The sequence below is a fragment of the Schistocerca nitens genome, chromosome 3 (assembly GCF_023898315.1).
Source record: "Schistocerca nitens isolate TAMUIC-IGC-003100 chromosome 3, iqSchNite1.1, whole genome shotgun sequence".
NCBI classification, from domain to species: Eukaryota; Metazoa; Arthropoda; class Insecta; order Orthoptera; family Acrididae; genus Schistocerca; species Schistocerca nitens.
The window spans coordinates 592,060,075-592,086,434 of record NC_064616.1 but is presented as its reverse complement, the minus strand read 5'-3'; the positions used below and the strand labels follow the sequence as shown (position 1 = coordinate 592,086,434).

Genomic DNA, 26,360 nt, shown 5'->3' with positions numbered 1-26,360 from the left:
AAATAGAAGAAAGAAAAAGAGGGGAACCAACATGCAAAAAGAATGCCAATACTTTGCTTGACTTTATTGTCCTTGGTTTCTCAACCAGTCTCTCTTGTTTTCATAGCGATTTTATAGCAAGTAAAAATAATACGAATGAATTCACAACTTCCGAGTTGCTCAGTTTTCTTATAGAACATTACATGTAAAGTACATTCATGCTGTAAATTACTAATATGAAACTGAACAAACATGTTGAATAATTTAACAGACACACATGCAACATGCAATAGAATAAAAGTGAGCATATAACTGAAGACATTAAAAATATTTACTTGAAGACATATAACACACAAATCAGAAATTAAATACCTACATATATGATAACATTTTACTTGTAAAATCAAATGAAAACACACAAACCATAGCAGTCTTGCTTTGTGACTTGCATCTACAGAAGCATATCACTGTTTTTACTTGTGGAATGTAATAAATTAACTGCACAGACTGTCAAGTTCTTAGCCACAAGCTGTTCTCTTCAGAAGGGCGAGTCATCTTCACATGTGAAGCTTTATACTATTTCAAGTGGCAGAGGCATCTAGGATTGTGTAAATACCAGACAAATTGGAGAGGTTAGCTACTGCCCTTAAACTCCAGTGCAGATACTCTATACTGCTTCTCTGAGAACATGTGATTTAGCAAATAAATAAACTTCTTACAGTACAGCACATTTGCATATGTGACATCTATTTCTCCAGCAGAATATTATTTGCATGTGATACCGTATTACTGTGTCAATACAGTTGGTGATTCAACTTTATTTTTCCTTTTAATGCCATCTTACCAAAAGAGAACAGCTTAAGCAACAGATAACATGCACAACTTCACATTTCTTAAACAAAAAACAATAATGGTGTTCTGCCTGGAACATCAAACTTCATATCAGGATAAGGCGACTAAGATCACTCGAGAAATCATTCGAAGCAAATATTTTCAGAGACGATTCATCATTTAAAATACACAACTGGCACATGCTTCATATAGCTGTTTAAAATGTCATCATATTCTCAAACACAATAAACATGAAAAACACTCCATCACCCACTTTTCCCTTATATATGTAAGTTAGTTTTTACTGACACCAGTTACAGAAAAAATACAAATAGATAGTCCTACCAACAACTGAACAAAGTTACTTGTGTTAGTCCTTGTCACAGTAAGATGGTTTCCATGATTTCGAGTGATGACATGCTGTTAAGTATATCTTCAAAGTTGTTTCAGTGACACCAAATACATCAATACAGTACAATTTGAACAACAATGTGTAAATATTGTAATAGAAAATTCTTACAAAATATTAATCCTTCTGAATCATTTCCACATGCCGTGCAGTCAAAAACAACTATCTTAACAACAATCATACTTTGCTCTGTGGCAACTGGCTGATTTTACAAAGTGATGTCAGCAAAAAACCTGCAGAAGCTGATAATGTGATGTGTGGGTTTTAATCATTAGAATATATGGTAAATTTAGCAATATCATACTGCAGGAAGGTCTACTTTGTTCATAGTTTCTCTCTCTCTCTCTCTCTCTCTCTCTCTCTCTCAAACACACACACACACACACACACACACACACACACGGAGCAAATGTACAAAACTGATTCGCCAGGAGGCCTCAGGGTATAGACAATACATATGTCCTTCAACACAAACTGCAAATGTTTACTATCAAACTGAAGATGAACCGTAACATTTAATCTTTCTGCATACTAGTTTGGGTGGTACCTCTATTTGGGGACCTAACAACCTTCCTTACTCTTCCATATGAGGCAAGTTGCTTTTGACATACTGCAAATGATTATTTCTTTATTAATTCCTCGTGTTCTTCAAGCTGCAAGTGAATCAGCAAAAATGTTTCAAATTGTGGAAGCACATAAAAACTTTCAAAGTCAGACTTTAACATGGTTTTGGCATTTCCCATTTCACTAAATTTAATCACATTTTAGATGAAAGGCTGTAAATGTGTCATAAATGAAGCCCAGAGAAATAACCGAGTTTGAAGTCTTGAAGTAAACTAGAGAAAAGAATTTAAATAATAAACAGTCTTTTATGGACCAAAATTGCACTGGAACATTCCAAATTTTATCTCATATACAATGTTGCTGTTAAATATATTTTTCTTGCTGTACAAGGCATTTAATCATATGGAGAAATAGTACTTTTAACTTTGACGTACCTCCAAATACATTTAAAATTCACCCCACTTAAGGTGAGAAACAAAGAACTCATATTGACAGTGTTATTTCTATGAAGCAAGAAAAAACATCACAGTACACTTGAAACTAAGCTATTATCATTTTAATTGTAGTGTCAACTGCACAGTACATACCACTGTAGTGGGAGAGATGGGGTGTGGTCAGGAGAGAATGGAACAAGTGGCAGGGTGAGACTGTTGGGGCGGGGTAGGGGGGTAATGGCTGAGAGAGGAAATGTAGAAGAAATAAAAATATTGATTTACTTCTTTATCAGTTGAAAAGCACTGTCAATAATTATATCTGTAGGGATGGAACAATCACTTCGAGCAAAAACATTAGTGAAGATTATCAAAGTGAGCAAAGTACTCTATAATTAGGGGATACAAACTTGATGAAAGATGTAACTGTAAATGACAGCCATAAAAGACAGCTCAAAACTGGTGATCCATTGACACTGACATAATTACACATGGAGCACTAGCTGTTCTTTGAAAAGGATGAGGGAATGTATTAGATATAACCATGGCCCTCTTAAGCAACAATATGGGTGATATAGGGAGACCATGGAAAACCTACATTATGATAGAATGGTGGGCACTAAAACCCGCTCCTATAACCTACAAGTCCAGTGTGTTAACCATCTCATCTCGTAGATGAGACTTCTGTGTAAGATAATGTAAACTGGTAAGTAAATAAAGTGATAGCATACATCAATCATACTTTGATCATTTAAAAAAAAAAAAAAAAGAAAAATGGTTTGATGGTGATACTGTCAGTGCGTTCAAGCAGAATATACTTCTGCATGACTGAGCAATATTTCAGCTTCTTGGTGAATATGACATCATCTCTTCCTTTCTTATTGAAATATTCTTTTCCTTCTATCCAGGGTATTTATGAAATACTATTCTACCATGTTACATAATATGGACATAACTTCACAGTACGTTAAAATCCGAAATCAGCTTATGATGTCAATTCATAATAAGAATAAAAACATGATAACAGGTACTGTAGATGAAAATTTTGTAGATATATAGTGAATGACAACTTGTAAATAACCTGAAAATCTGCACAAAGACATTCTGTTGCTCCTGCCCTGATCATAAAACTTAAATTTCATGACAATCACGCTACTTCCATCATAAACTCCGTAATAATTTTGTAATGCATGTTTTCTTCTATCAAAATTACTTGCATGCTGTATATGGCACGCAAAATTTTAGAATGCAGTGACCTATAAAACTGTGGTAAACCAGTTACAATACACCAATATATTTACAGTGAAGAATTGATTGTCACCTATTCACTAAATAATGGCAGTGCATTAATGTATCAATCTGGAGCTGTGTTGCTAAAACAATGATAGTAGTGGTAGTTTTGTTTTTTACCGACACTGAACAACAATCCAAAAAATATTTTGTTTACACGTAAACTCACTCAACACACATGTTAATGTAAAACATCCGCTGCAGTTTAGTAACAGAAATATTAATGAGCAAAGGGTGAAAAGGCATAGACTATAAGTGATTAGAAGCAGTTTTCAGTTATTCTGCTGGGAAAAAAACTACATTGCTATTGAGACAGAAGAAAAAAATTTACTACCTGCTGTCTCATCTACTGCCTAATTTACCTTCTTGTTACTATTATTTAGTTGAAATAATTTCCATGCTAATATGTACAGTGTAAGAGTACAAATATATCATGCACAGAAGCTGACAGAGCTAGTAAGTAGCATACCTATGTAGCTGGTAACCAACGTACGAAACTTGCGATGATTGCCTTTAATTTCCGGCAAATCCACTGGTTAAAAGTATTCGCAGCACAGGACAGAGACAGACAGAAAGAAAGAGAAAGGGGAAAATATAGTTTACTGAGCCAGACTACAACACCTTCAAAGATTCAGAAAATAAAATTTGCTGTAATGTTCACTAGAAGAAGCAATATGAATTTACAAAAAGGAAGGTGTAAATATTATATTTTGTGTGTTCGGCTTTTCTCACTAAAATACGCTTTGTTGTAAACATAAATACTATCAACAACTTTGAATAAATTAAGCATGTTTATAATTTCAGACCGAACTTTATGAAAACAAAGCTAATGCCTTCAGGTATTACAACAGAATTCAAAAGAAAATGGGGAACCTTGATGTCATAGATGCTACCAAGAAACAATCTTTCTATCATGCTATTTAGACAGTACTTGTTTGTGATTTTATTACTGAAATTAACATGGTAAATAAATGTTAAAAGAAATTTACTAATCAAAACTTCACTTCATTTTCTAAATAATGTGTCTTGCACATAAGAGAGAGTCTAAAAACATGTTACCTTATGAAAAAATGTCTTATATTATTCAATATTACAACACAGTATAGGCACTGATGAGACTACCACCATACAAATCCCCGTCATTAAAATATCACATCTCCACCTTGTGCAGAATATTCAGAGTTTTGGTTAACACAATGACGAAGTTTGAAATTTTCTTTCTGCTGCTAATTAACATTATCCCAAGATACTTCACACAACAGAATGGCATTTAGGCATTTATAACTACATGACAGACAGAAAATAAGTGCAAACAAATTTTACATTACAAAATAGATCAAATTATTATTAAACACCATTTTACATGTCACCTATAAGGAAAAGGGACTGGCTACTCAGTACCACAATGCTGACTCTCTCTCTCTCTCTCTCTCTCTCTCTCTCTCTCTCGCTCTCTCTACACACACTCTTTTCCTCACTTCACAGATACAATGCAACAACAATGAATTCTACACTATTCAAAGACTTGGCAATTACAATCAAACATTTTTACAGGGGCTACTCTAAAAGCAATTTATTGTGGCACACAATTTTCAACAGTGTCTGAAAGTAATTAAGAAAATACACAACTTATTGATATAAATGACTGAAAGAAAGTTCTCTCCTGCTACCCTTTTTACTTTTACTCAGCACCCCAACATTATAAGTGGTTATCGGTAATTCACTAGGCATTTCAGAGTGATTTCTTTTTTTCTATGTGAGAACTATAAGAGAGGGTACTTTGTGTTACAACAGAAATTATAAAATAAGTAAAGGTAATCACTCAGTGCTTATTAGAGACAGTGAGCAGTTGTCAGGCACAAACAGAATTGAAAAATGTTGTTAAGCTTTCAACTATTTAATACTTCAACTGCATCTTTGCTTTTCTTCTATCATCCATGCCTGTTCTCTCCTCTATTTTTATTGTTTTTCTCATTTCGAGCTACCCATTTACTTTATATTTTATGAACACGCACTCTGTGATGTCCAGTCAATAAACACTTACAATGTTGTAATTACAGTGATGAAAGACAATTTCGAATAAGCTCTGTGGTGTGTTAGGTTGGCTGGTGGTACAACAACACCAACAACGACAACAACAACACCAACAACGACAACAACAACAACGACAACAAGAGCAGTCTGGCGACACAGTTTACATAAGACTGACAGAGTGTTAGATGTATCAAGAGCAATAGTGCGACAGAAAGACTGAGCAGCAATCTGCGGCTGTTTGCTTATGATGCTGTGGTGTTCAGGAAGGCGTCATCGTCGAGTGACTGTAGAGGGATACGAGGTGACTTAAACAAAGTTTCTAGTTTGTGTTAGGAATGGCAGCTAGCTCTAAATGTAGAAAAGTGTACGTTAATAGATGTACATGTATAAATCAAACACATCCTTTACAACTCATAGTAAAAGAACTGAAAAATTAATAATAATGAAGATCAGTTACTGGCGACTGGAACTGCTAACACTGAAGAGAGTTATATTAAAGAACTGCAGAAACAATACAATACAGAGTGATACCTGAACACAATTTAACATCACATGCAGTATATTTCTGTAATCATAGTTTGATACGAGGGAGGGAGGGGGGGGGAGGGAGAGAGAGAGAGAGAGAGAGAGAGAGAGAGAGAGAGAGAGAGAGAGAGAGAGAGAATAATGAAAATTATATTTGTAATCAGGGACTGTTTCCTAAAAGGGATCTTTCTGCCTAATTATGAAACACACACAAATGCACTTCGTGAAAGTGTATCAGTATTCTGTTATCAAAACCCTTTGCATTCTAGAGTCTTTACAAATTTTTATTTCTTAAATTTCTCAGACTGTAGGGATATATCATCTTAATTTTTGTGGGTAGGCATTCAAGATTACAATGGAATGATATCTGGAACTATCTTTGCTGCAACCCATTTGTGTAAAAATAGCAACTGTAAGTACACTACTGGCCATTAAAATTGCTACACCACGAAGATGACATGCTACAGATGCGAAATTTAACCAACAGGCAGAAGATGCTGTGATACACAAACGATTAGCTTTTCAGAGCCTTCACACAAGGTTGGCGCCGGTGGCGACACCTACAACGTGCCGACATGAGGAAAGTTTCCAACCGATTTCTCATACACAAACAGCAATTGACCGGCGTTCCCTGGTGAAACGTTGTTGTGATGCCTTGTGTAAGGAGGAGAAATGCGTACCATCACCTTTCCGACTTTGATAAAGGTCGGATTGTAGCCTATCGCGATTGCAGTTTATCATATCGCGACATTGCTGCTCGCGTTGGTCGAGACCCAATGACTGTTAGCAGAGTATGCAATCGATGGGTTCAGGAGGGTAATATGGAACGCCGTGCTGGATCCCAATGGCCTCGTATCACTAGCAGTCGAGATGACTGTAATGGATCGTGCAGCTACGTCTCGATCCCTGACTCAACAGATGGGGACATTTGCAGGACAACAACCATCTGCATGAACAGTTCGACGATGTTTGTAGCAGAATGGACTATCCGCTCAGAAATCATGGATGCGGTTACCCTTGACGCTGCATCAGACAGGAGCTCTTGTGATGGTGTACTCAACGAGGTACCTGGGTGCACGAATGGCAAAACGTCATTTTTTCGGATGAATCCAGGTTCTGTTTACAGCATCATGAAGGTCGCATCCATGTTTGGCGACATCACGGTGAACACACATTGGAAGCGTGTATTTGTCATCGCCATACTGGTGTATCACCTGGCGTGATGGAATGGGGTGCCATTGGTTACACGTCTCGGTCACCTCTTGTTCGCATTGACGGCACTTTGAACAGTGGACGTTACATTTCAGATGTGTTACCGACACATGGCTCTACCCTTCATTCGATCCCTGCGAAACCCTACATTTCAGCAGGATAATGCATGACCGCGTGTTGCAGGTCCTGTACGGGCCTTTCTGGATACAGAAAATGTTTGACTGCTGCCCTGGCCAGCACATTCTCCAGATCTCTCACAAATTGAAAACGTCTGGTGAATAGTGGCCAAGCAACTGGCCCGTCACAATACGCCAGGCACTACTCTTGATGATCTGTGGTATCGTGTTGAAGCTGCATGGGCAGCTGTACCTGTACACGTCATCCGAGTTCCGACTCAATGCCCAGGCATCTCAAGGCCATTATTACGGCCAGAGGTGGTTGTTCCGTGTACCGATTTCTCAGAATCTGTGCACCCAAATTGCATGAAAATGTAATCACATGTCAGTTCTAGTATCATATATTTGTCCAATGAACCCCCTTTAACATAAAAAAATGGTTCAAATGGCTCTGAGCACTATGGGACTTAACTGCTGAGGTCATCAGTCTCCCCACCCCCCACCCCATTTCTCATCTGCATTTACCCTTGGTGTAGCAATTTTAATGGCCAGTAGTGTATATCACAAAAGAAGAAGAAATTAGAAAATGGGTACAAACAACAAACAGCCAAAAGTAAACAACTCCTGTAAAAAAAATTGTCAATTTAAACAATATCATACAGGTAGTGTAAAGAGGCTAAAACCTTCTCCTGACAGTCCTGAGCTGTTTTAACTGTTAAAAGCCTGACAGGAGTTTGTGGACCTTGTATTCGGACAATTTGAAAATTTTGTACTTCTCTGTGAAACCTGAACATTTTTTAGGAGTGTCTTTATAGAAAAACAGAGCACCTTCAAGAGATGGAGCAAGAGGTTAAGTTCAAGAGGTGGAGTGATATGGGGCCAAGATCACTGTTAGGAGGTGGCAGGTGAGTATGAACCCAGGCTAGGGAAGCGGGAAGAGGGGATGAGGCAGCAGGCAAATATAGAAGAATATCCTTAACAATATATCCTTAACAAGTGAAGTTTCTGAAATACATTTTAACTTTATATAAGATCTACTAAGAAGACTCACAGGATAACTCCTGAATAATTTCATTATAAAAGGTATGGGTTGTGATTTCGAGTATGGGGTTGCAGGTGGATAAGTCTGACATTGCCTTTGCCCCATTTATACCTATCCATTTATGCAATGTACCCAATAGCTAAAACTCTATTAGTTTAACTGTAGTTATTAACACCAAGAATGTTTCACTGAAATAAAGATAAACTGTGAGCAAATTTATTGAGGACGGTCAGTAAATCAGTTTTTCAAATAAATTACTCCAGCACTTAGATGGTTCAGGAGGATCCATATGAGTATATTCAGAGCTATGGATGTTCTTTTCTTAGGCTGTATGTCACTCGCCACTTGAAGCAAATGTTGCTGTAGAATGAAAACTAATAGAGGACGGACAGTGTGTGTTACATTGCCTAGTAAAGCAAGAGTCAGTTGTGCGCCAGTATGTCAATCAGCCTGGAAGACCAATGTTAAAAAGAAGAATCTTTAATTTTCCTGGGTACAGCATTCCTCAAAGTAGAAGCAGACTTCACATAGCATATCAAAGTGCTCACTAAGTGAAAAAAAGAGGTTTCATTAATAATATTTTATGTAATATGGATACAAAGTGGTTATAACTGAGTGTGTACCTTCCAAAGTCCATAAATCCCACTCTTTCGGAAAAAAAAAATGGTTACTTGTTTTCTTCACTACATGCAGTGTTGGTGCTTAGCTCACGAAATGAAAGGTCATTAATTCCACGTCACAAGGCACCAGTATATCTATCACAAGTAAGTACTGACTACTTAGCTCTAGTATTCTTCAAAAATTTTTCAGCATCCTCCCTGTAGCTTAGATTTTAGTTTGTATCACTTTGTCTCACTTCTACAAGTTGTGACTCAGTTGAGAGGTATGGGATGATTATCTTTTTCCTAACATCCACTGAACAAATGTCTTCCAGTACCATTGCGCAAAAGAAAACAAGGCATCTGTTACAAGCAGTTCAGAGAGGAGTTGGAAAAGAAATATGAAGGTAGGCGACCACGGAAAACAAGCAGCTGAAATCTCTCAGATCTGTGCCCATAATTTGACCTCAAATTTACTTAAAATGGTATCTGGAACATGCAGTATCAAGTGTAAAAATGCTCTCCAAACACCACATGAGTAGGTAAATTCAACTCTCTGTAACACATCCACTTTCCCTCTTTCATATCACCGCTATTTTAACATCAAGATTATCACATTCAGTATGATGAAGATATATAAAAAGCATCAGTCTACTCTGTACCTGTGACAAGAATCCATTGATGAAATTCTCCAACACCTGCAGAATCATGACTATGAAACTACTAATGTACAGTAGCATTTGTGAAAATTTCAACATTCAAAGAGAATGGGTGAAATGAATCCAAATTCTGAAAATGTATAAAGCAGTTTACAAGTAACATACAGCTAAGGTTACAAGGAGATGGCACACACACATTCTCGGTAACACGCACTTTTGTATGACTGGAAAGGTAAGAGTTTCACCAGCATCAGTTAGTTAACTGCCAAAGAGGAAAATGTTTAAGCAAGAGTCAGTACTGTGATTACATAGATTTTTTTTGGAGTAATGCTTGTTGATGTTCTTCATGGGTATGTGGCCGGGTATCATCATCCTGGCGACATGATATTTCGATGGTGTAACTGGCCGCCACCTCCAGGGGAGATTGCAGATGCACAATCACACTGGAACTGATGTAACATCAAGTATAGCAGTTCCTTTATGCCACAGGAACAGGCCGCTGCATGTGCACGAGAAGCGAAAGGGCTACCCTCTGTGAAGCGAAGAATTGCAGTGAATTACAAATTAAGGTGCACCAGGTTGACAACCAGACTACTGTTATTTTATATCTGATCAAATAAGATGCAACATCTTGTTTAAAGGAAAACCTTTACCTCTATTAATAATGTCATCGGATAATCTTATTTCCATGGACTCCTGAAGTACACAATCCCCATAACGGGAAGTCAGAGCGATAGCTTGGGTCCTTTTAAATGATATATTATGCCCTTCATTGAGACAATGTTCGACAACAGTAGATTTTTCAGGCTGGAGCAAATGTGTGTGATATTGATGTTCCACATATTGCTCTGTCCAATATAAGCCTTTCCACAATGATGAGGAATTTTATACACCCACCCTTCATTAATCCCGAACCATCTTTAACAGATCCAAGAAGGGTTCTAGTTTTGGTCAAATGCAAAAGGACACTTTTAACATTTTATTTTCTGAGGATTCTTGAAATTTTTGAAGACATACTTCCTTCAAAGGGTAAAAAAGCAACTGATCTACAAGTGTCCATTAATGAAAAGCACGAACAAGCGAACTGAAAAGCACAAACAGTTTGATGATCAGTATATCCATTTTGCCTGAAAACGAAATGATGGTGAAGAGAGCTTATGCTATTTCAGATTCTGATAATTTGATGCAGGAACTGGATTATCTTAAGGTTGTTTTCAAATCAAATGGATACACTGATCATCAAATTGATTGTGCTTTTCAATTTGCTCATTCGTACATTTCAACAATGAACGCTTGTAAATCAGTTACTTTTTTTACCTTTTGCAGGAAGTACTTCTTAGAAAATTTCAAGAATCCTCAGAAAACACAATATTAAAGGTGTCCTTTTGCCCTTGGTCAAAACTAGGGCCCTTCTAGGATCTGTCAAAGATGATTCAGACTGGGGTATATAAAATTCGCTGTCATTGCAGAAAGGCTTATATTGGATTGACTATTTGCACACTTCATGAGCAATATGTGGAACATTAACATCACACACATTTGCTGCAGTCTGAAAAATGTGCCTTTGCTGAACAAGGTCTTGATGAAGGACATAATATGTCATTTAGAGATATGCAAATTATTGCTCTGGCTTCCCATTACTGGGATTGTGTACTTCAGGAATCCATCAAAGTAAGATTAGCCAAAGACATTATTAATAGAGATAAAGGTTTCTTTCGCAGAGGGCAGCCATTTCGCTTCTTGTGCACACGCAGTGGCCTTTTCTTGGGGTATAAAGGAGACACTGAATCTGATGTTACCTCAGTTTCAGCATGACTGTGCACCTGCAATATCACCTAAAGATAGCAGCCAGTTAGACCATCAAAATACCGTGTCATCAGGACGATGAAATTAGGCTGTGAAGAGCATCATCAAGAGCCAGTACTTCTCCCCTGATGTCAAAGTGCACAATGTCAGTATGAGAGTCTAAATGGGTTTTATCTTACTATGTCATTCTCACTCATACAGCACATTGTTGAAACAGTGATGCATCTGTGGAATCAGTGGCTATACATGGGCGATACACAAAGGGTACTGCACCAAGCCACAATAGGACCACAGCACAAGATGAATGTCATCTTATCTACATGGCTGTAACAAAACATTAGAAGAACCAGTATTTGAAGAAGACGATGCAACTGTTATGCTGTCATCATTGTATACAGAACCCAAAGATTATAAGAATATGGTGAGAGAGATTAGGGCACATACAGAGTTATAGAGACAGCCACTTCTACCTGGCTCAATAAAGGAGTGGAATAGGACAGAAAATAGAAAATATTGCTACAATGTACCCTCTAACATGCACTGTACAGTGACTTACTTAGTATATATATATATATATATATGTCTGCTTGTGTCTGTATATGTGTGGATGGATATGTGTGTGTGTGCGCGAGTGTATACCCGTCCTTTTTTCCCCCTAAGGTAAGTCTTTCCGCTCCCGGGATTGGAATGACTCCTTACCCTATCCCTTAAAACTCACATCCTTTCGTCTTTCCCTCTCCTTCCCTCTTTCCTGATGAGGCAACAGTTTGTTGCGAAAGCTTGAATTTTGTGTGTATGTTTGTGTTTGTTTGTGTGTCTGTCGACCTGCCAGCACTTTCATTTGGTAAGTCACATCATCTTTGTTTTGAAAAAATGGCAACACCAAAAAATAATTACCATAATGTAAAATAATTAAATTTCGGGAATACATTTGTCTATGTAACATATTTAAATGATTAACATTGCAAGATCACAGGTTAATGTAACTGTGAGATAAGCCACTGAAAATGTGAAATGCTGGTACATTAATAACTGGGGTAACTGCTAGAATATTGAATGCAAGCATGCAAATGGTAGGAAAACAGTGACTGGAATGCTGTTTGTGAATGGCAGCACAACACGTCAAATCACCAGACTGAGGTACAAATTTGGAGTCAGAGTGTGTAGGATAACCATGAGAGTGCTTCTGCTGTCATATAAAATCCTATCCCAGATCCCATAGCTCCAGGTGTAGGTGCCAGTGTGTCTAGCGCACAGACTAGTTGGTTGCATGCCCTCAACTGGCCTCCCACTAACCAACACATGGGTCATTACTGACACCAAGGCAGAACCAACTTTCATCAGAAAACACAACACACCTCCATCTTGCCCTCCAATGAGCTCTTGCTTGACTCCATTGAAGTTGCAAACAGCAGTGGTTTGGAGCCAGTGGAATGTACGATACAGGACATTTGGCTCACAGTTGTCCCTGAAGTAACTGATCCGAAACAGTTCATTGTGTCACTGTGATGCCAACTGCCACTCAAATTGCTGCTGCACATGCAGTCTGATGCACCAGAGCCATACGCCAATAACCTTCCCACTCGGTAGTGCCATATGGCCGTCTGGAGCTCTGTCTTCTTGCGACTGTACATTCTCGTGACCACCACTTTCAGCAATCATGTACAGTGACTACATTCCTTTCAAGTTTTTCTGCAATATTGAAGAAGGAACATTCAGCTTTTTGTAGCCCTGTTACAAGATCTTGTTCAAACTCAGTTACGTGTTAATAATGGTGTCTTTGTTGCCTTAAAAGCATTCTTGACTAGCATCAACTCACCATGTCCAATCTCAAAGGTAATTAATGCTCATGACCATGACAGCGTGTATTTCAAGCAAATCTGATCTGCGTCATCATAGTGGCACTACTAGCAACATTGTGATGCTACTGGCATGAAATTTGAATAGACATCATCTTTCAGCTGTAGAAACATGCCTACCAACTTTTGTTTATGTTGTACAACTCCCTCTGGGTGTTGCATTTTTTTTTTTTTTTAATTTTTTTCCCCCCTGCTGAGGTATGTAGATGGATAGTTTTACACACAATGTTGAACTGAAGCTTCAATATTGGAATGGGTGGAGATACATCTGTGAAAATTGCTTCATGACATTTGCAGCAGGCTGCCACTACATTGACTTTCATAGTCCAGTAAGATCTGAACTGTTACAGTATGTGATCATCATTAGTGTGCTATAAGGCAAAATTTAGTGTTTTCAGAAAAGTTTTACTCTTAGTGACCACAACTGGCAACCTCAATTGCTGAGCAGTACAGCACATAAATACCAAGTGTGACGGGTATTGATTCAGTTGGCTACAACATATTGCAGTGAGCTACGCTGCATCCAATGTGTAGTAGTGGTTAGTGTCACTGGCTGGCATGCTGCAGATCACCAGTTCAGATTCGATCACCAGCAAATATTTGTGATTTAGTATTTATCATTTCTAGAAGATTCTCAAAATTTCATGTGTTTGTAATATTTATATATTGTGGAATATTCAATGTTTGTATAAATAGCAAATCGCTCCATGCTGGTGTCGGTTATAAATGTGCTTTCAGTGCTAAGTGTAGTAGCTTACTGAAGACCCTGATTTTGGATCTGGAATATAACCATGGCCCCAACTAGGCAACATAAAGGCCATTGCCTATACAGACAGGGACAGGAATACAAGGAGTACATCGCTTCCAGGATCCGTATATTTGGGAGACCAACTGATTCCAAGATAGCAGTAAATCAGCTGGACCTCAGGCATTCATCAGTGATTTCTGGACATGTTGACCAAGACCATTGAAATGGCAAAGGATTTGACTGAGTCACCAAATGCCACAGGTGGGATGGCATAATGTGTTGGGCACATGTGTACTTTTACTTGGGTGGCACAGCCCAGCAGTGGTTCGAGAACAATGAAGAGAAGCCTGATAGCTAGGATAAATTCCAGGCTGAACAGAAGAAAATATTCAATGTAAAGTAATTGTGAGACAGTATTAGCTGCAACATGTCATTGACTTCTGATATTTCTGAAATTGGCATTTTTTAATGTTTTATTAAGTTTTCAAAGATTATGTCTATTGCTTTTTCAGTTGGTACATTTGTAAATAGTTTAGTTACATCAAAAAAGGCAAACCTGGCACCTGCAGGAATATTTATATCTTTAATTTTCATTGCTAATTCACTTGTGTTCTTAACTGAGTATGATTTATCAAATGCATAGTACTGTTTCAGAATACAGTAAATGGGGGACTCTGGAGGCAGGTGTATTTTTAGAATTAACAATAGGCCTCAATGGAATTTGAGGTTTATGGATCTTAGGTTGAGCTCTCAGCCTTGGGGCTGTGGGATTCATTAAAATGTATGTTCTTGCTTGTTTTTCTGTGAAGAGGAAATTGCATTTATTCTGATTTTGTTTTGGAATTTTATAGTTGGATCTTGTTTGAGCTTTGTTATGTTGTTTTCCGAAAAGAAAGTCAATGTTTTAGTGATGTATTCATCTTTGTACACAGAGTACACTCTCTTTATTTAGAAGAAAACACTTTCAAGAGTGAGACCAATACAATAAAGAGCATTTTCATAAGCAATGACTACACAGCGAAAACAATTGACTTTAGACAGACAAATACACAAAAGCAAGACAACGACAACGAATGGCCACACTGTGAAAGAAGAGAAAATACTCGCCAGTATCCCATACCTGAGCACACATGTAACAAAAAAAAAGTGGCAGTTTCATTCTCAACTAATAATAAGTTAGGAAACTTACTCGTCCATAACATAAAATCAAACATGCAAACATACAACAAAGTATCACGTCCCAGTTGTCCTGCCTACTATGTAGAGAGAACAGGCAGAAACTTCAAAACCTGTTTTCAAGAACACACAAATGCTTTCAGGCTCAACAACTTCGAAAAATCAGTTATTGCATAATGTATGCTGGAAACGAAACATGCAATCAACAATCTATAAAACAATTTGGTAGTACTACATAATGAAGCAACTGGTAAGACCCTAAATCTGTTAGAACAACTGGAGATATACCTCCACAAAATCAAAAAGAAGAATGTACGTTAAATGAATGGACAGATTTCGCACGCCACAGCTATATCAGTAATTTTAAAGACATATTCTAAAGTTATTTGCTGCATATGTCAATTGTTTAATAATTATATCTTTAGCACTAAAAATAAATTCATCTTTGACCACATCATGAACAAAAACATCTGTGAAGTGTTTACAAACATGCGTATGTGAATGTGCCTCTTGAATGAAGTGATATGTATGAACGCGATGGAGAAAAGAATGTGTGCTGGTGCTAAAATGTTAAAACTGATTTTCTTGGATTATTTGGTAGGTTTACACTGTTCATCTTTTCCACTATTTCGCACATATTTTCTGCGTTTGACTTACAAAATTCATATCCTAGCATCAAACCTTTTTGTGACAGGAATATGCATTTCACCTCATTCAAGAGAAAAAATAAAGCATGTATTAAGACGAATTACACCTGATGATGGACCCACAGAGTCTGAATTGCACTACGTACTTAAAAAAACCCACGAAAAGTTGTGACTGAAGGCGTTTTTTAATTCATACCTCCAGTGTAAAACATTCAGTGAAAATCAGCAACAAGCCTACATAGTGGAAGAACTATTGAACAGGGCTCAACAGTATGAAAGAAATGACACATTCTTACACACACACACACACACACACACACACACACACACACTGTTTTGGCCTTATGCCACACTGTGAATTCAAACATGACATAACCCAATAAAATCTCACATTTGATAAAAAGAGTTTCAAAAGACACAAATCAAGCTTCTGTGGAAAAAGAATGTCAACAACTAACAAATTCATCAACTGGTGCCAGTACATCAATGAAACACAACAGAAAAGAACTGGATGAAAGACAAAAGGAAGGAAGATTTGGGTTTAACATCCTGTCAACATCTACGTCAGCAGAGATGGAGCACAAGGTTGGAATATTTCAAGGTCGGGGAAGGAAATAAGCAAGGCCCTTTCAAAGGAACCATCCTGGCATTTGCCTGGACCAATTTACGGAAAGCACAGAAAATCTAAATCTAGACAGCCGGATGCGGATTTGAACCACTGTTGTCCTGAATGCAAGTCCAGTTCGCGAACCACTACACCACCTTGTTTGTTCAGATGAAAGAAGTATGACAGGCTCTTGAATGTGGTCCCTATGGCAATTGTGAAAGACAACCAGGACTTCGTCTCTCCATACAGCAGGTAGTAAGAGAAGAGATACAGCAGTTTATGGTAGACAGAATTGTTGGATAAAGTACACAAGAGATAATAGCCACGGATGTTGAACCCATATGTCAGGAGGTAACATAGAACATTGAAGAGAAAGTGTATCAGTCTTCAGCACTGTTCTCTGCCACCAGTTGAAGGTGAGATTCTTACCAACTCAGAATTATGCTGTAGCTGTTAAATGACAACCCAGCATTCGACCAATGCAGTTACAATCGACTCCATTAAGTATAATGCCCCTGAGAAGGACATTTGAGGGCTGGTGTACAATACACCAATATGTTTCCACAGTGGATGTCCTGAATATATTGTATGCTGCTACTGAAAAAGACAATGAGTATTCGATGACTATTACACTTCACGACATAAACCATCACAACAGTTCTATTCACGTAAGTCAACTGCAGACATTTACAATCGACCTGTCGGACAAAACACATCACCGGATTGCAGGCGAGGTCACTCCTCAACACACTGTAGTCATTCCCTGTCACCGTAAATAAGTACCAAGCATTTGGCTAGTCACCAAATGCATGAAAACTAAGTGAGGTGACTTTCTACTATGGAGGTGAGAGTTTCACAAATGAAAACCCACCATGGACAAAAATTACCAAAATATTATGAAATCTCACTGACGTCATCACTGATGGCCAACCTGTCTGGGTACCAGTTGACTCAGGGGCTTCTTTTCCTGCTTTGACAGAATATAGTCACCACAAGCAGTTTTACACTGTAGAAGATCAGAACTCCAGATTGATGGAACTATTATAACAAGCACACACAACAAAGGCTGCTCTGGGCCATTGTTACAGTTGAAGACATTGTTATCCCACCGTTATCAACAAGATGTGTTCCAGTCATCAATCTAGATACTCCCTTAAACACTGAAGGATTTGTCAACTATAAAAAGTTACTCAGTCTCACAAAATAAATCCGCATACCTGTAATGACCACAAGTATTGCATGTTGTAAAGGAGAACTTTGGATCAGTAGCTGTAAAGAGAAACCACAACTTATCTCTAAAGATACAAATATACCAACAGCCAAATAGTTTTGGACTGGCAACTCTGTGCCACTGATGAAGAATCAGTTCCACTACCACTACAAAAAACACAGTGCAGGAAACTACTATCAGACTACCAATGGGATCTGGTCTGACTGGGAATCAATGTCAGTGAGAGTTAGTCACTTTGTACCAAATTCTGGATGCTTTCAAATCCAGAGTAGAGAAAAGAATGAACAGGTGTCCCATGGTAAAACACTGTATCAAGATGGAGGATCATCCACCAATCAGTCAATGCTCATGTAGTGTGTTGTTGGCTGAACAGCACATGATTTTGAAGGAAGTAGATAAAAAGATGCAAGATGGCATTATTGAACCTTCAGAGTGTCTTTGGTCCTCTCCTGTGGTCCTCACGAAGAAAAAGCATGGCACACAGCATTTCTACATGACTACCTACGACTGAACAAAAAAAGTCAAGTCAGTCTAGTCACTGACGTGCACTGACGACACACTAAACTACTTGAATGGAACAAATTATTTCTCAACTATGGATATGCAGATAGGCTGCTAGCAAATAGAGTTTGGCAAGGCTGCCAAGGCAGAGACTGCCTTTGTAACTCCTGACAGCCTCCACGAGTTCAAAGTTACGCCGTCTAGACTGTGTAACGCTCTGGTCACATTCAAGCTTATGATGAACAACCTGCTTTGGCACATTAAATGGATGATGTGCTTTGCTCTCTGGATGACATTATTGTTGTTTTCAAATGCATTTTAAGAACATGTAAGCTGGCTAACAACTGTGCTGAAGTGTGTTCATACTGCAGGCCTTCGCCTGAATCCTAAAAAGTGGTGCCTCTGCGTCAACCAAGAAATAAAAATCTTTGGCAACCCAGTTAATTGCTGCTGAACATAAGGAAGATCCAGCTTTTTAAAACTATAGAAGCCTTAATAAGAAATAACTGACAAAAGGAGAATTCCAGTTAATAAGCGGAACATCGTATAGGAGAAATTATGATCCAAGAGAACATAAATGGATGCTTCATCATCCCAGCTCGTCTACTGCCAGCTATCTTGGAGTATTTCCATGGCACTCTAACATTTGGTCACCTCAAATTCATAAAGACTCTACACAGAACCCCGATATCACTGACCAGGACTCTACCGAACCATTAAACACTATGTGAGGCACTGAATGGAAACGACAGCAGTGGAAACTTGTGCCACAGTTGCCTCCATGGAATCCAATTCCAACTCAGCCCGCAACTGTACCATTCTACTGCACTGGAATCTACCTTTTTGGGATGTTCCAAAAGGTGACATATGGGAATTGATGGATAATAGTCTGCACTGGCTACCTCGTCTGCTACGCCATCAGCAAAGATCATCTCTCATCACGGAAAAGTTTTCCAGTCGAGACTAGCATTAGAAGTAATCTCATGTTGCGACAGCAGCCACAGGATGACAGCTGCTTATCATAAAAAGGCAACTTTCCTCACAGAACAATGTAATAAGGTTTTAGCAGAAATGTTCTTGATGTACACAGATGTCAAACAGAGAGACTACAGGACAATGCTACACATTGTAACTTTTGGTTATAATACAGTGAAGCAAGACAGAACAGGATCCACACCGTTCTTTCTGCTCCATGGTTGCAAAGCTGGAACGACGATGGATACATTTTTCCTGTTTCAAATCAGAAGGCACTCAAGATGACTCCATGACATACCTTGTCACCAGGATCAACAAAGCAAAACAGTTGGCTTGTGTACAGTCACTGGATACTCAGTAGATCACAGCACCATAACACCAAGAATTGGACAGTAAGGGCAGACTGAGAGACTTGGTATACAGAAAGTCTGATGATCAGAAAAGTTACCAATGTGCTACTCTGGGTCATACCATATGCTTCGTTGCTTGTCAGACATCACATAGGAAGTGGAGGGCTATGCTCTTCATCAAGAAGGCAGAAATTGCAGAGACGTAGTCCACGTCCTCCCTACTACAGTCTTGAGGCACTTATGGAGACTTCTTTTTTGAGGAAACTTAAGGCCCACTCAATGACTGAAAAGCTTTGAGAGGAGGGGCCCTACCTTCGATACTCATCACAGTGAAGAGTACATGACAACACAACCTGAATGTAACATATGCTGCCATACAAAGAACTACTGACAAGATCTAGGTTTAGGATGCTGTAGTTGGCTTCAACGAGAACTTCTGAAAGGGTGGGTCACTGTTCTGAGCAATGCTGAGAGTTGTGCTATGTCCAATGTAGAGTAGTGGTTAGCATTGTGGCTGGTGTGCTGCAGGTTGCCAGTTCAAATCCGATCACCAGCAAGTATTTGTCATTAGTATCATTTCTAGAAATCCCCAAGTTCCAGAATATTCTATGTCTGTATATACAGCACCATTCTTTACACTGTAGGAAATACTGTAACGAGCTACAAATATTTCTGAAGGGATTTTGTTTCACTATTTTCTGGCCTAAGCCCATTGTCAGACAGTGGCATTGACTTCTTTGAAAGTTTTATAGTTGCATCTTCATGAACAGACCTCCTTTAGACATTACAAGACAAGAGCTTGATTTTCTTTTACAATCCATATTGATCAATGAACTGAACTAAATACAAGATAGTAGCTTTGACTTTGCAAATTTTACTAACTCAAGATGGCCTTAGGCCTGAAATTAGTGACAGTACAATAAAAAATCACTCAAAAAACAACCTTGTGGCTGGTTGCAATATTTTGTAAACTATAATTTAAGAAAACACCTGTTGTGTTCTCTAAGCAAAATTGATAAAATAAAGCACCACACTGGCTCCTGGAGTTCAGGTCCATTCTTTCTGTTTGTTGGTGTCCATAATAAACATGCTTTCAATGTTAAGTGGTATACTGCACTGACAATGGTCTTTTCGGATTTGGACTAACTAATGGTTATGATGTGACAACATAATGTCAACACCCCTGTGGATTGTGGGCAATATGACCAGAAAACTCAGGAAGTTGAGAGAGAGATTTAGAAACTGCTCTCTTTCAGGGTATAAAGTACATATTCTTCTTAGCATTGCTGTTTTCACCAATGTTGGTATATATTCTTTGATGCCAAAAATCAATCTCTCTGTACATTCTTTGAAGCAAACACTTGTGTCCAAGTGTCCATCATGGATTTAAAATATGACTACAAATTTTATAACGCCAAACTTGTCAAACAAATTTCTTAATCACAAATCTTAGCCTCCAACTGTTCCTCACTGCACAAATTGCACATGAAATTACACTCCTCTTACACACAACAGATGTGTATTCCACAGAAGTAAAGAAGAGAGTGCAGTGATACAGCACAGAGTTGAATGGCATAAGAATATGCAAATATCCTAGCAAGTGAAATGAAGTGCAATGTATTTTAGGAACTCACTACTCACTGTTCAAGAAACTTTCTTGAGAACAAGTGATACAAAATTATGAAGAATTTTAATAATGTTTAAGATTTCACCTTTCTTGCACTTATTTGAGTTATTATAAAAATAATTTATTATTTGCGAAAAGTGTTTTTTCCTTTCAATTTTCAGCAGAAGCTGTAACATTCACATACTCAACAGCTTACATCAACATGGAAACATACTCCAGCAACAGCCATGTGTAGTGAAAATGTATACAAAGTTAGCTACAGATTCTCTGAATATACAGCCAAATAAATCAGCTATCTGACATTAGCCTCTTACACAAAGCATGCACTATTCTGAATAATAGTGTCACAGCTTTGGGACAGCAAGAGACGGGGAGAAAGCATTATAGTGAAAAGCTGAGATTATTTCCATTTCAAAATGCAGGCCTTTAAAACTTTTTCCAGTTGTCTTGCAGTGGGGCATTTTGCATATTTCAATATAGGTTACCTATAAAATGGTGGGGACGGGTTATAAAAATAGAAGGTCACATGCCCCAAGGATAAACAATAAAATATTTACTTTTCTTTACAGTGGAATTTCAAAATTGCACTTTCATACTTTCAACACGATACTGATTTTGAATATATATGTTTACTACTGAACTTCAAATTCAAGATGACGACAACATTCGAGGCCTGTAGCAAATATCTTTGTTCCTGAAAAACTAATTTCTCTGACTGTATTCAATATTTCATACACAACGTGGTTAGCCAGTGTCCAATGAGACAAATATTGTTTACTGCTGAATTCACTGCATCCCATGATTCAGGTTACCGAATATGTTTTGTAACGGTTGACACAACTAAGAGTTTCTTAAAGTATGTTCTTCATACAGGCCATAATATTATGTGCATCTTGCTTAACTGATACTTTTACTAAAACACTGAGGTATGTTAAATACAACTATAAATTTTTTGGTCTGCATGAGACCGAAGGAGACACATGTGTCTGATATGCCATGAAGAGTAACTCATTTGCTAGTTACTGTCACACAAGTAGATATGAATGAGTAATGTGAAAATGTTTCATCTCCTCCATGCACAACATCCACTACTGATGCCTGTATTTCCTTATTTGTGATCATGGCTCATCACTCAATGACAATTCCTTGTTTATGAATCATCACCTACAAGTATTCATACCAAAAATTTAAGGTGTTCTCAGGCAAATCATTAATCACTATATTCATGCCTTTGTTTCAATTAAAGCCAAAATACAGGACATCTTTCAATAAGGGCCAAAACTACAATGTATGGTGACATGAGAAGTAACTCAAAATAGGGAAACGCCGGTTAAAAAGAAAATTTCTACATTAAAAACAGAGGTTTTGAAATCAAGAATTTGACTATTGACAGAAATGAAATTAAATTTGTAGCTAATCAGTTAAAGTCTTTCTATGGACAGTAAGAATTAATGCAGTAAACGTTAATTTAAACCCACTTTCCTGAGGTATGCACAGTTCTTAAAAAGTTACGAACATTTGTCAACCACTACAAGGACCATTTTTGTTTCTTGTTTTTGTACAAATGACTTCTTTGAACAGCTGCAATGAAGTCCATAACATCTGAACCTATCCAGTTTCAATAAATCAATTATGCTCCTATGATGACCATGGACATAATCATGAGTCATTTTGAGCAATTTTTATATCAGAATAACAGTTTCAGTCCGCATTTTAAAAATCAATATACATAAATTCTGAGAAATGCTGGAGGTTTTGTAGAAATTATTTTTACTTTTCTCTCTCAAATGGGCCAGCAGAAAAGCAACTGACTAAATGCAATATAAAAGAAGGATTAATACACAAAATAAAATATTATTATGCAACAACAATTCCTGTGTGATGAAAGGTATTGCACAAAGTAATAATTTTTCATACAATTTGTTACTTGGAATTGCAATGCAAGGTTATTAACATACATTTTTATAATACTGTTTTCAAACAAAATTACTTTATAACATGCTTACACATATTCTGCACTGAGACATGCAATGAAGTATAACACGTAGACCTACAGACAACAATAAAAATGCACAAAGACAATAATATACACACATTTCAGTTCTTCAAGTATAACAATACACAACATTAAGACACTGTACAGTATTTACAACAACTAAATATATAATAAGCCAGCATACAAATAGAACACATCTGAAATAAATAACAGACAGTAACAAACTCTTTCCTTGTCTTACAAAATAAAATAAACAAACAAAAACAAAAGACTTTTATGATGACATCTTGCCTAAAATGCTACAAGCATTAACTGCTATGTGTAACATGAAGTCCAACTGTATTACCAGCTGACACACAATGAAAGCCTTAGTAAAAGGAGATACAATAATATACTTTTAGGAATAAAACATTGATCATATATGAATTAGATACTCATAATGAAGAAACCTGTTCTTTAGAAAATTATGTACACTGCCTGTACAACTGTTCATTTGGCATTAAACAGTCACAGTTCATTTGTACTGCTAGTTACAACTTCTGGTCATTTAGAAACCTTTTGTAGCTTACCAGATGTACATCTACACCTATGCGATCCACCATGATTTAGAAATGTGTTTTCAGTGTCATGTTTGAGAAAACTGCCTTTCAACATAATGAATCATGTGTAATTTCCTGTAAACTACTGTGTATTTTCAGTCTAAATGCTTGCATAGTTTTGATGTGGTCCATTCAGTTCATTTCTCTAAATGAATAAAACTACAGAAACATAAATTAGCTTTCTTCTTTGGTTATTTAACTTAAAAAGGAGCTGTGTTCGTTGCAAGGTGTCCATGAAGAAAGTGTGTGGAGAGCTGGAACTAATACTGATGAGCCAAAATATTGTAACTAACTGCTTAACAGCTTGTTTTTCCATTTAGGGAAATAAATACATCACTGATTCTAAGTATCTGGGATTGGACAGTTTGTTGGTATGTTTATGGAGGTCTGTAGCATTATATGTCAATGTACAAGTCATGTAAATCATATAAATAACTGAAACTTCCTGGCAGATTAAAACTGTGTGCCTGACCGAGACTCGAAATCAGGGCCTTTGCCTTTCGCGGGCAAGTGCTCTACCATCTGAGCTACCGAAGCACGACTCACGCTCGGTCCTCACAGCTTTACTTCTGCCAGTATCTCGTCTCCTTTTGTAAAGTTTGGAAGGTAGGATGGCCAACCATTTAGCACCTAGTGGTAGCTTCACTATCCTCGTACTTCTTTCTGTAGACATGACAGCAGCACATGAACATTCAACCAGCTTTGCCATTTTCAAGATAGTTGTTCACAGGCTCAGTGCAATAATAATCTGCCTTTTGTCAAAGTCATTTATCTCAATGGATTTCCCCATTTGCAGCCCACATCTTCAACACGGTAATCCCCTGTCTGTGTCTGCTCCACTTACACACGTTTGTTACCGCGTCAAGTGCCCGCAAAGCCTCCAGGCTGCATCCACTGTTGCAGTGGGCAGTGGTCGTAATGTTTTGGCTTATTAGTGTATGTTATAAACTGCTTATGGCTGTGAAGCACATCTATAGATATTGGTCTCTCATTACTGTGAATGCGTATCTGATCTCTCAAGCTTTTCCTGCTGGCAGCCCAAGATCACAGAGGATCCCTGTCTTGCACCCACCTAGTGATGTGCAGTGATTAAGAGACTAAACCCACATTCAGGAAAAAGTTTCAAATCACCAGCAGGTCATTCATATTTACAGTCTTTGTGGTTTCACTAAATCACTTAAGGCAAATGCCAGGATGCTTCCTTTCAAAGAGTCACAGCTGCTGAACCTGAGCAGCTGTTTCACACCTAATGGCTTTATTATGAATGGCCTGCTAAACAATAATCTTTCCTGCCTCTTTTGCATGTATACTTCACTTCAACAACAGTGGCAGATTACACGTGGTCTTGAGGATGGTGTTCCAGAAAACATATGTTGGAAAAAGCCACAAACAAGTCTGAGACAGGGGCTGCCACTAAAAATGAGTCACGGGCTGGCAATACTTATTATGTATGTAGCAACACTTATTGTGTTTGTGCAGCAATTTCTCCCTCAACATTATTCAAACAAAAACAAAGCAGGAAAGTTGCATAGGCCATCCCACAAGCAACTGAAAATAGAGGGTACAGTGAGCTGTGGACCACTGGCAATCAGTATGAACACTGCATCTCACCTAGATGATGAGACCAGCCTCAGTTCCCTTCAAGGACTGTAAACATAAGTGTTCAGATTTTTAAAGCATCAATCCAAGAGCAAAACCAGTCCTCTGCTTTTGATGAAAGTGGGAAAGGATTATGTAAATCTTATTCCTTCTGAAATGTACTCGACTGCATATTTCTCAATGTGCACTGTATGATGGAAATCCGTGCAGTTATCATGGGCAAATGAGGGACACAAATGACTGCAAGTAGTCATTGTAGGGACATGGTGCTTGGGTGTAGGACAAGTATTTTTAACTTTTTTTATGTGTAATGTGAAATTCCAAGTTTTTTAATCAATGCCTGCCACACTGCAAATAAGATAGGAACAACAATGCTACGATACCAGTAGTTAACTGCCAACGTGTTTTAAATTTCCTTATGATGGACAGGCACATGAACCCAGAAACCAGCCTTTTACAAGCACTACTCTTTCTTCCAACAGTCCTAGTCCTGTGAGGTATGAAAGGGAATTTATGTGACATTTGGAAAGTAGGAGTTAGGTACTGGCATAAATGAAGATGTGGGGTCTGGTCATGATAGTTCAGATGATACGAGCATTTCTCACAAACAATGAGGTTCTGTGTTCGTATCACAGTCCGACACACAGTTTTAACCTGGCAGTTTCAAAACAGTCGATGTTCCACTGCAGAGAGGAAGATTCATTCTGCTAAAGTGTTAACTACAAAATCAAACAATTCGTTTTTCTACAGAAAGTGGTGATGCTTTTATATTAGGCATTAAAATCAGTATGAAATACAAAGTACTGGGCTGGAAATTTTTAACAAGAAGTATTAGACTTATAAAAAATGAAGAACAACATGTATGTGTGCCTTGTGAAAACGATAATACGAAAAACATTGTGAAATGATCAGTTTTTAGCAAAATAACATGAAATTGGCTTTTTTAAC

The 26,360-nt window shown here is 37.8% G+C and overlaps 1 protein-coding gene across 8 annotated transcripts in view; it reads right to left on the bottom strand.

The window, feature by feature from the left end:
• LOC126248507 (phosphatidylinositol 4-phosphate 5-kinase type-1 alpha-like) overlaps nucleotides 1–26,360 on the bottom strand; it is a 300,192-nt gene that overhangs the window by 199,804 nt on the left and 74,028 nt on the right. For 6 of the 8 annotated variants that reach the window (XR_007545495.1, XM_049949546.1, XM_049949548.1 and 3 more), the window contains exon 12: nucleotides 3,974–4,036. The exons of the other annotated variants lie outside the window; for them this stretch is intronic. Coding sequence is in view for 5 of the 6 variants with exons in the window: in XM_049949546.1 (XP_049805503.1) it covers nucleotides 3,974–4,036 (63 nt within the window). In the remaining variant the exon portion in view is untranslated. The remainder of the gene's footprint in view (nucleotides 1–3,973; nucleotides 4,037–26,360) is intronic. 8 annotated transcript variants of the gene reach the window in all.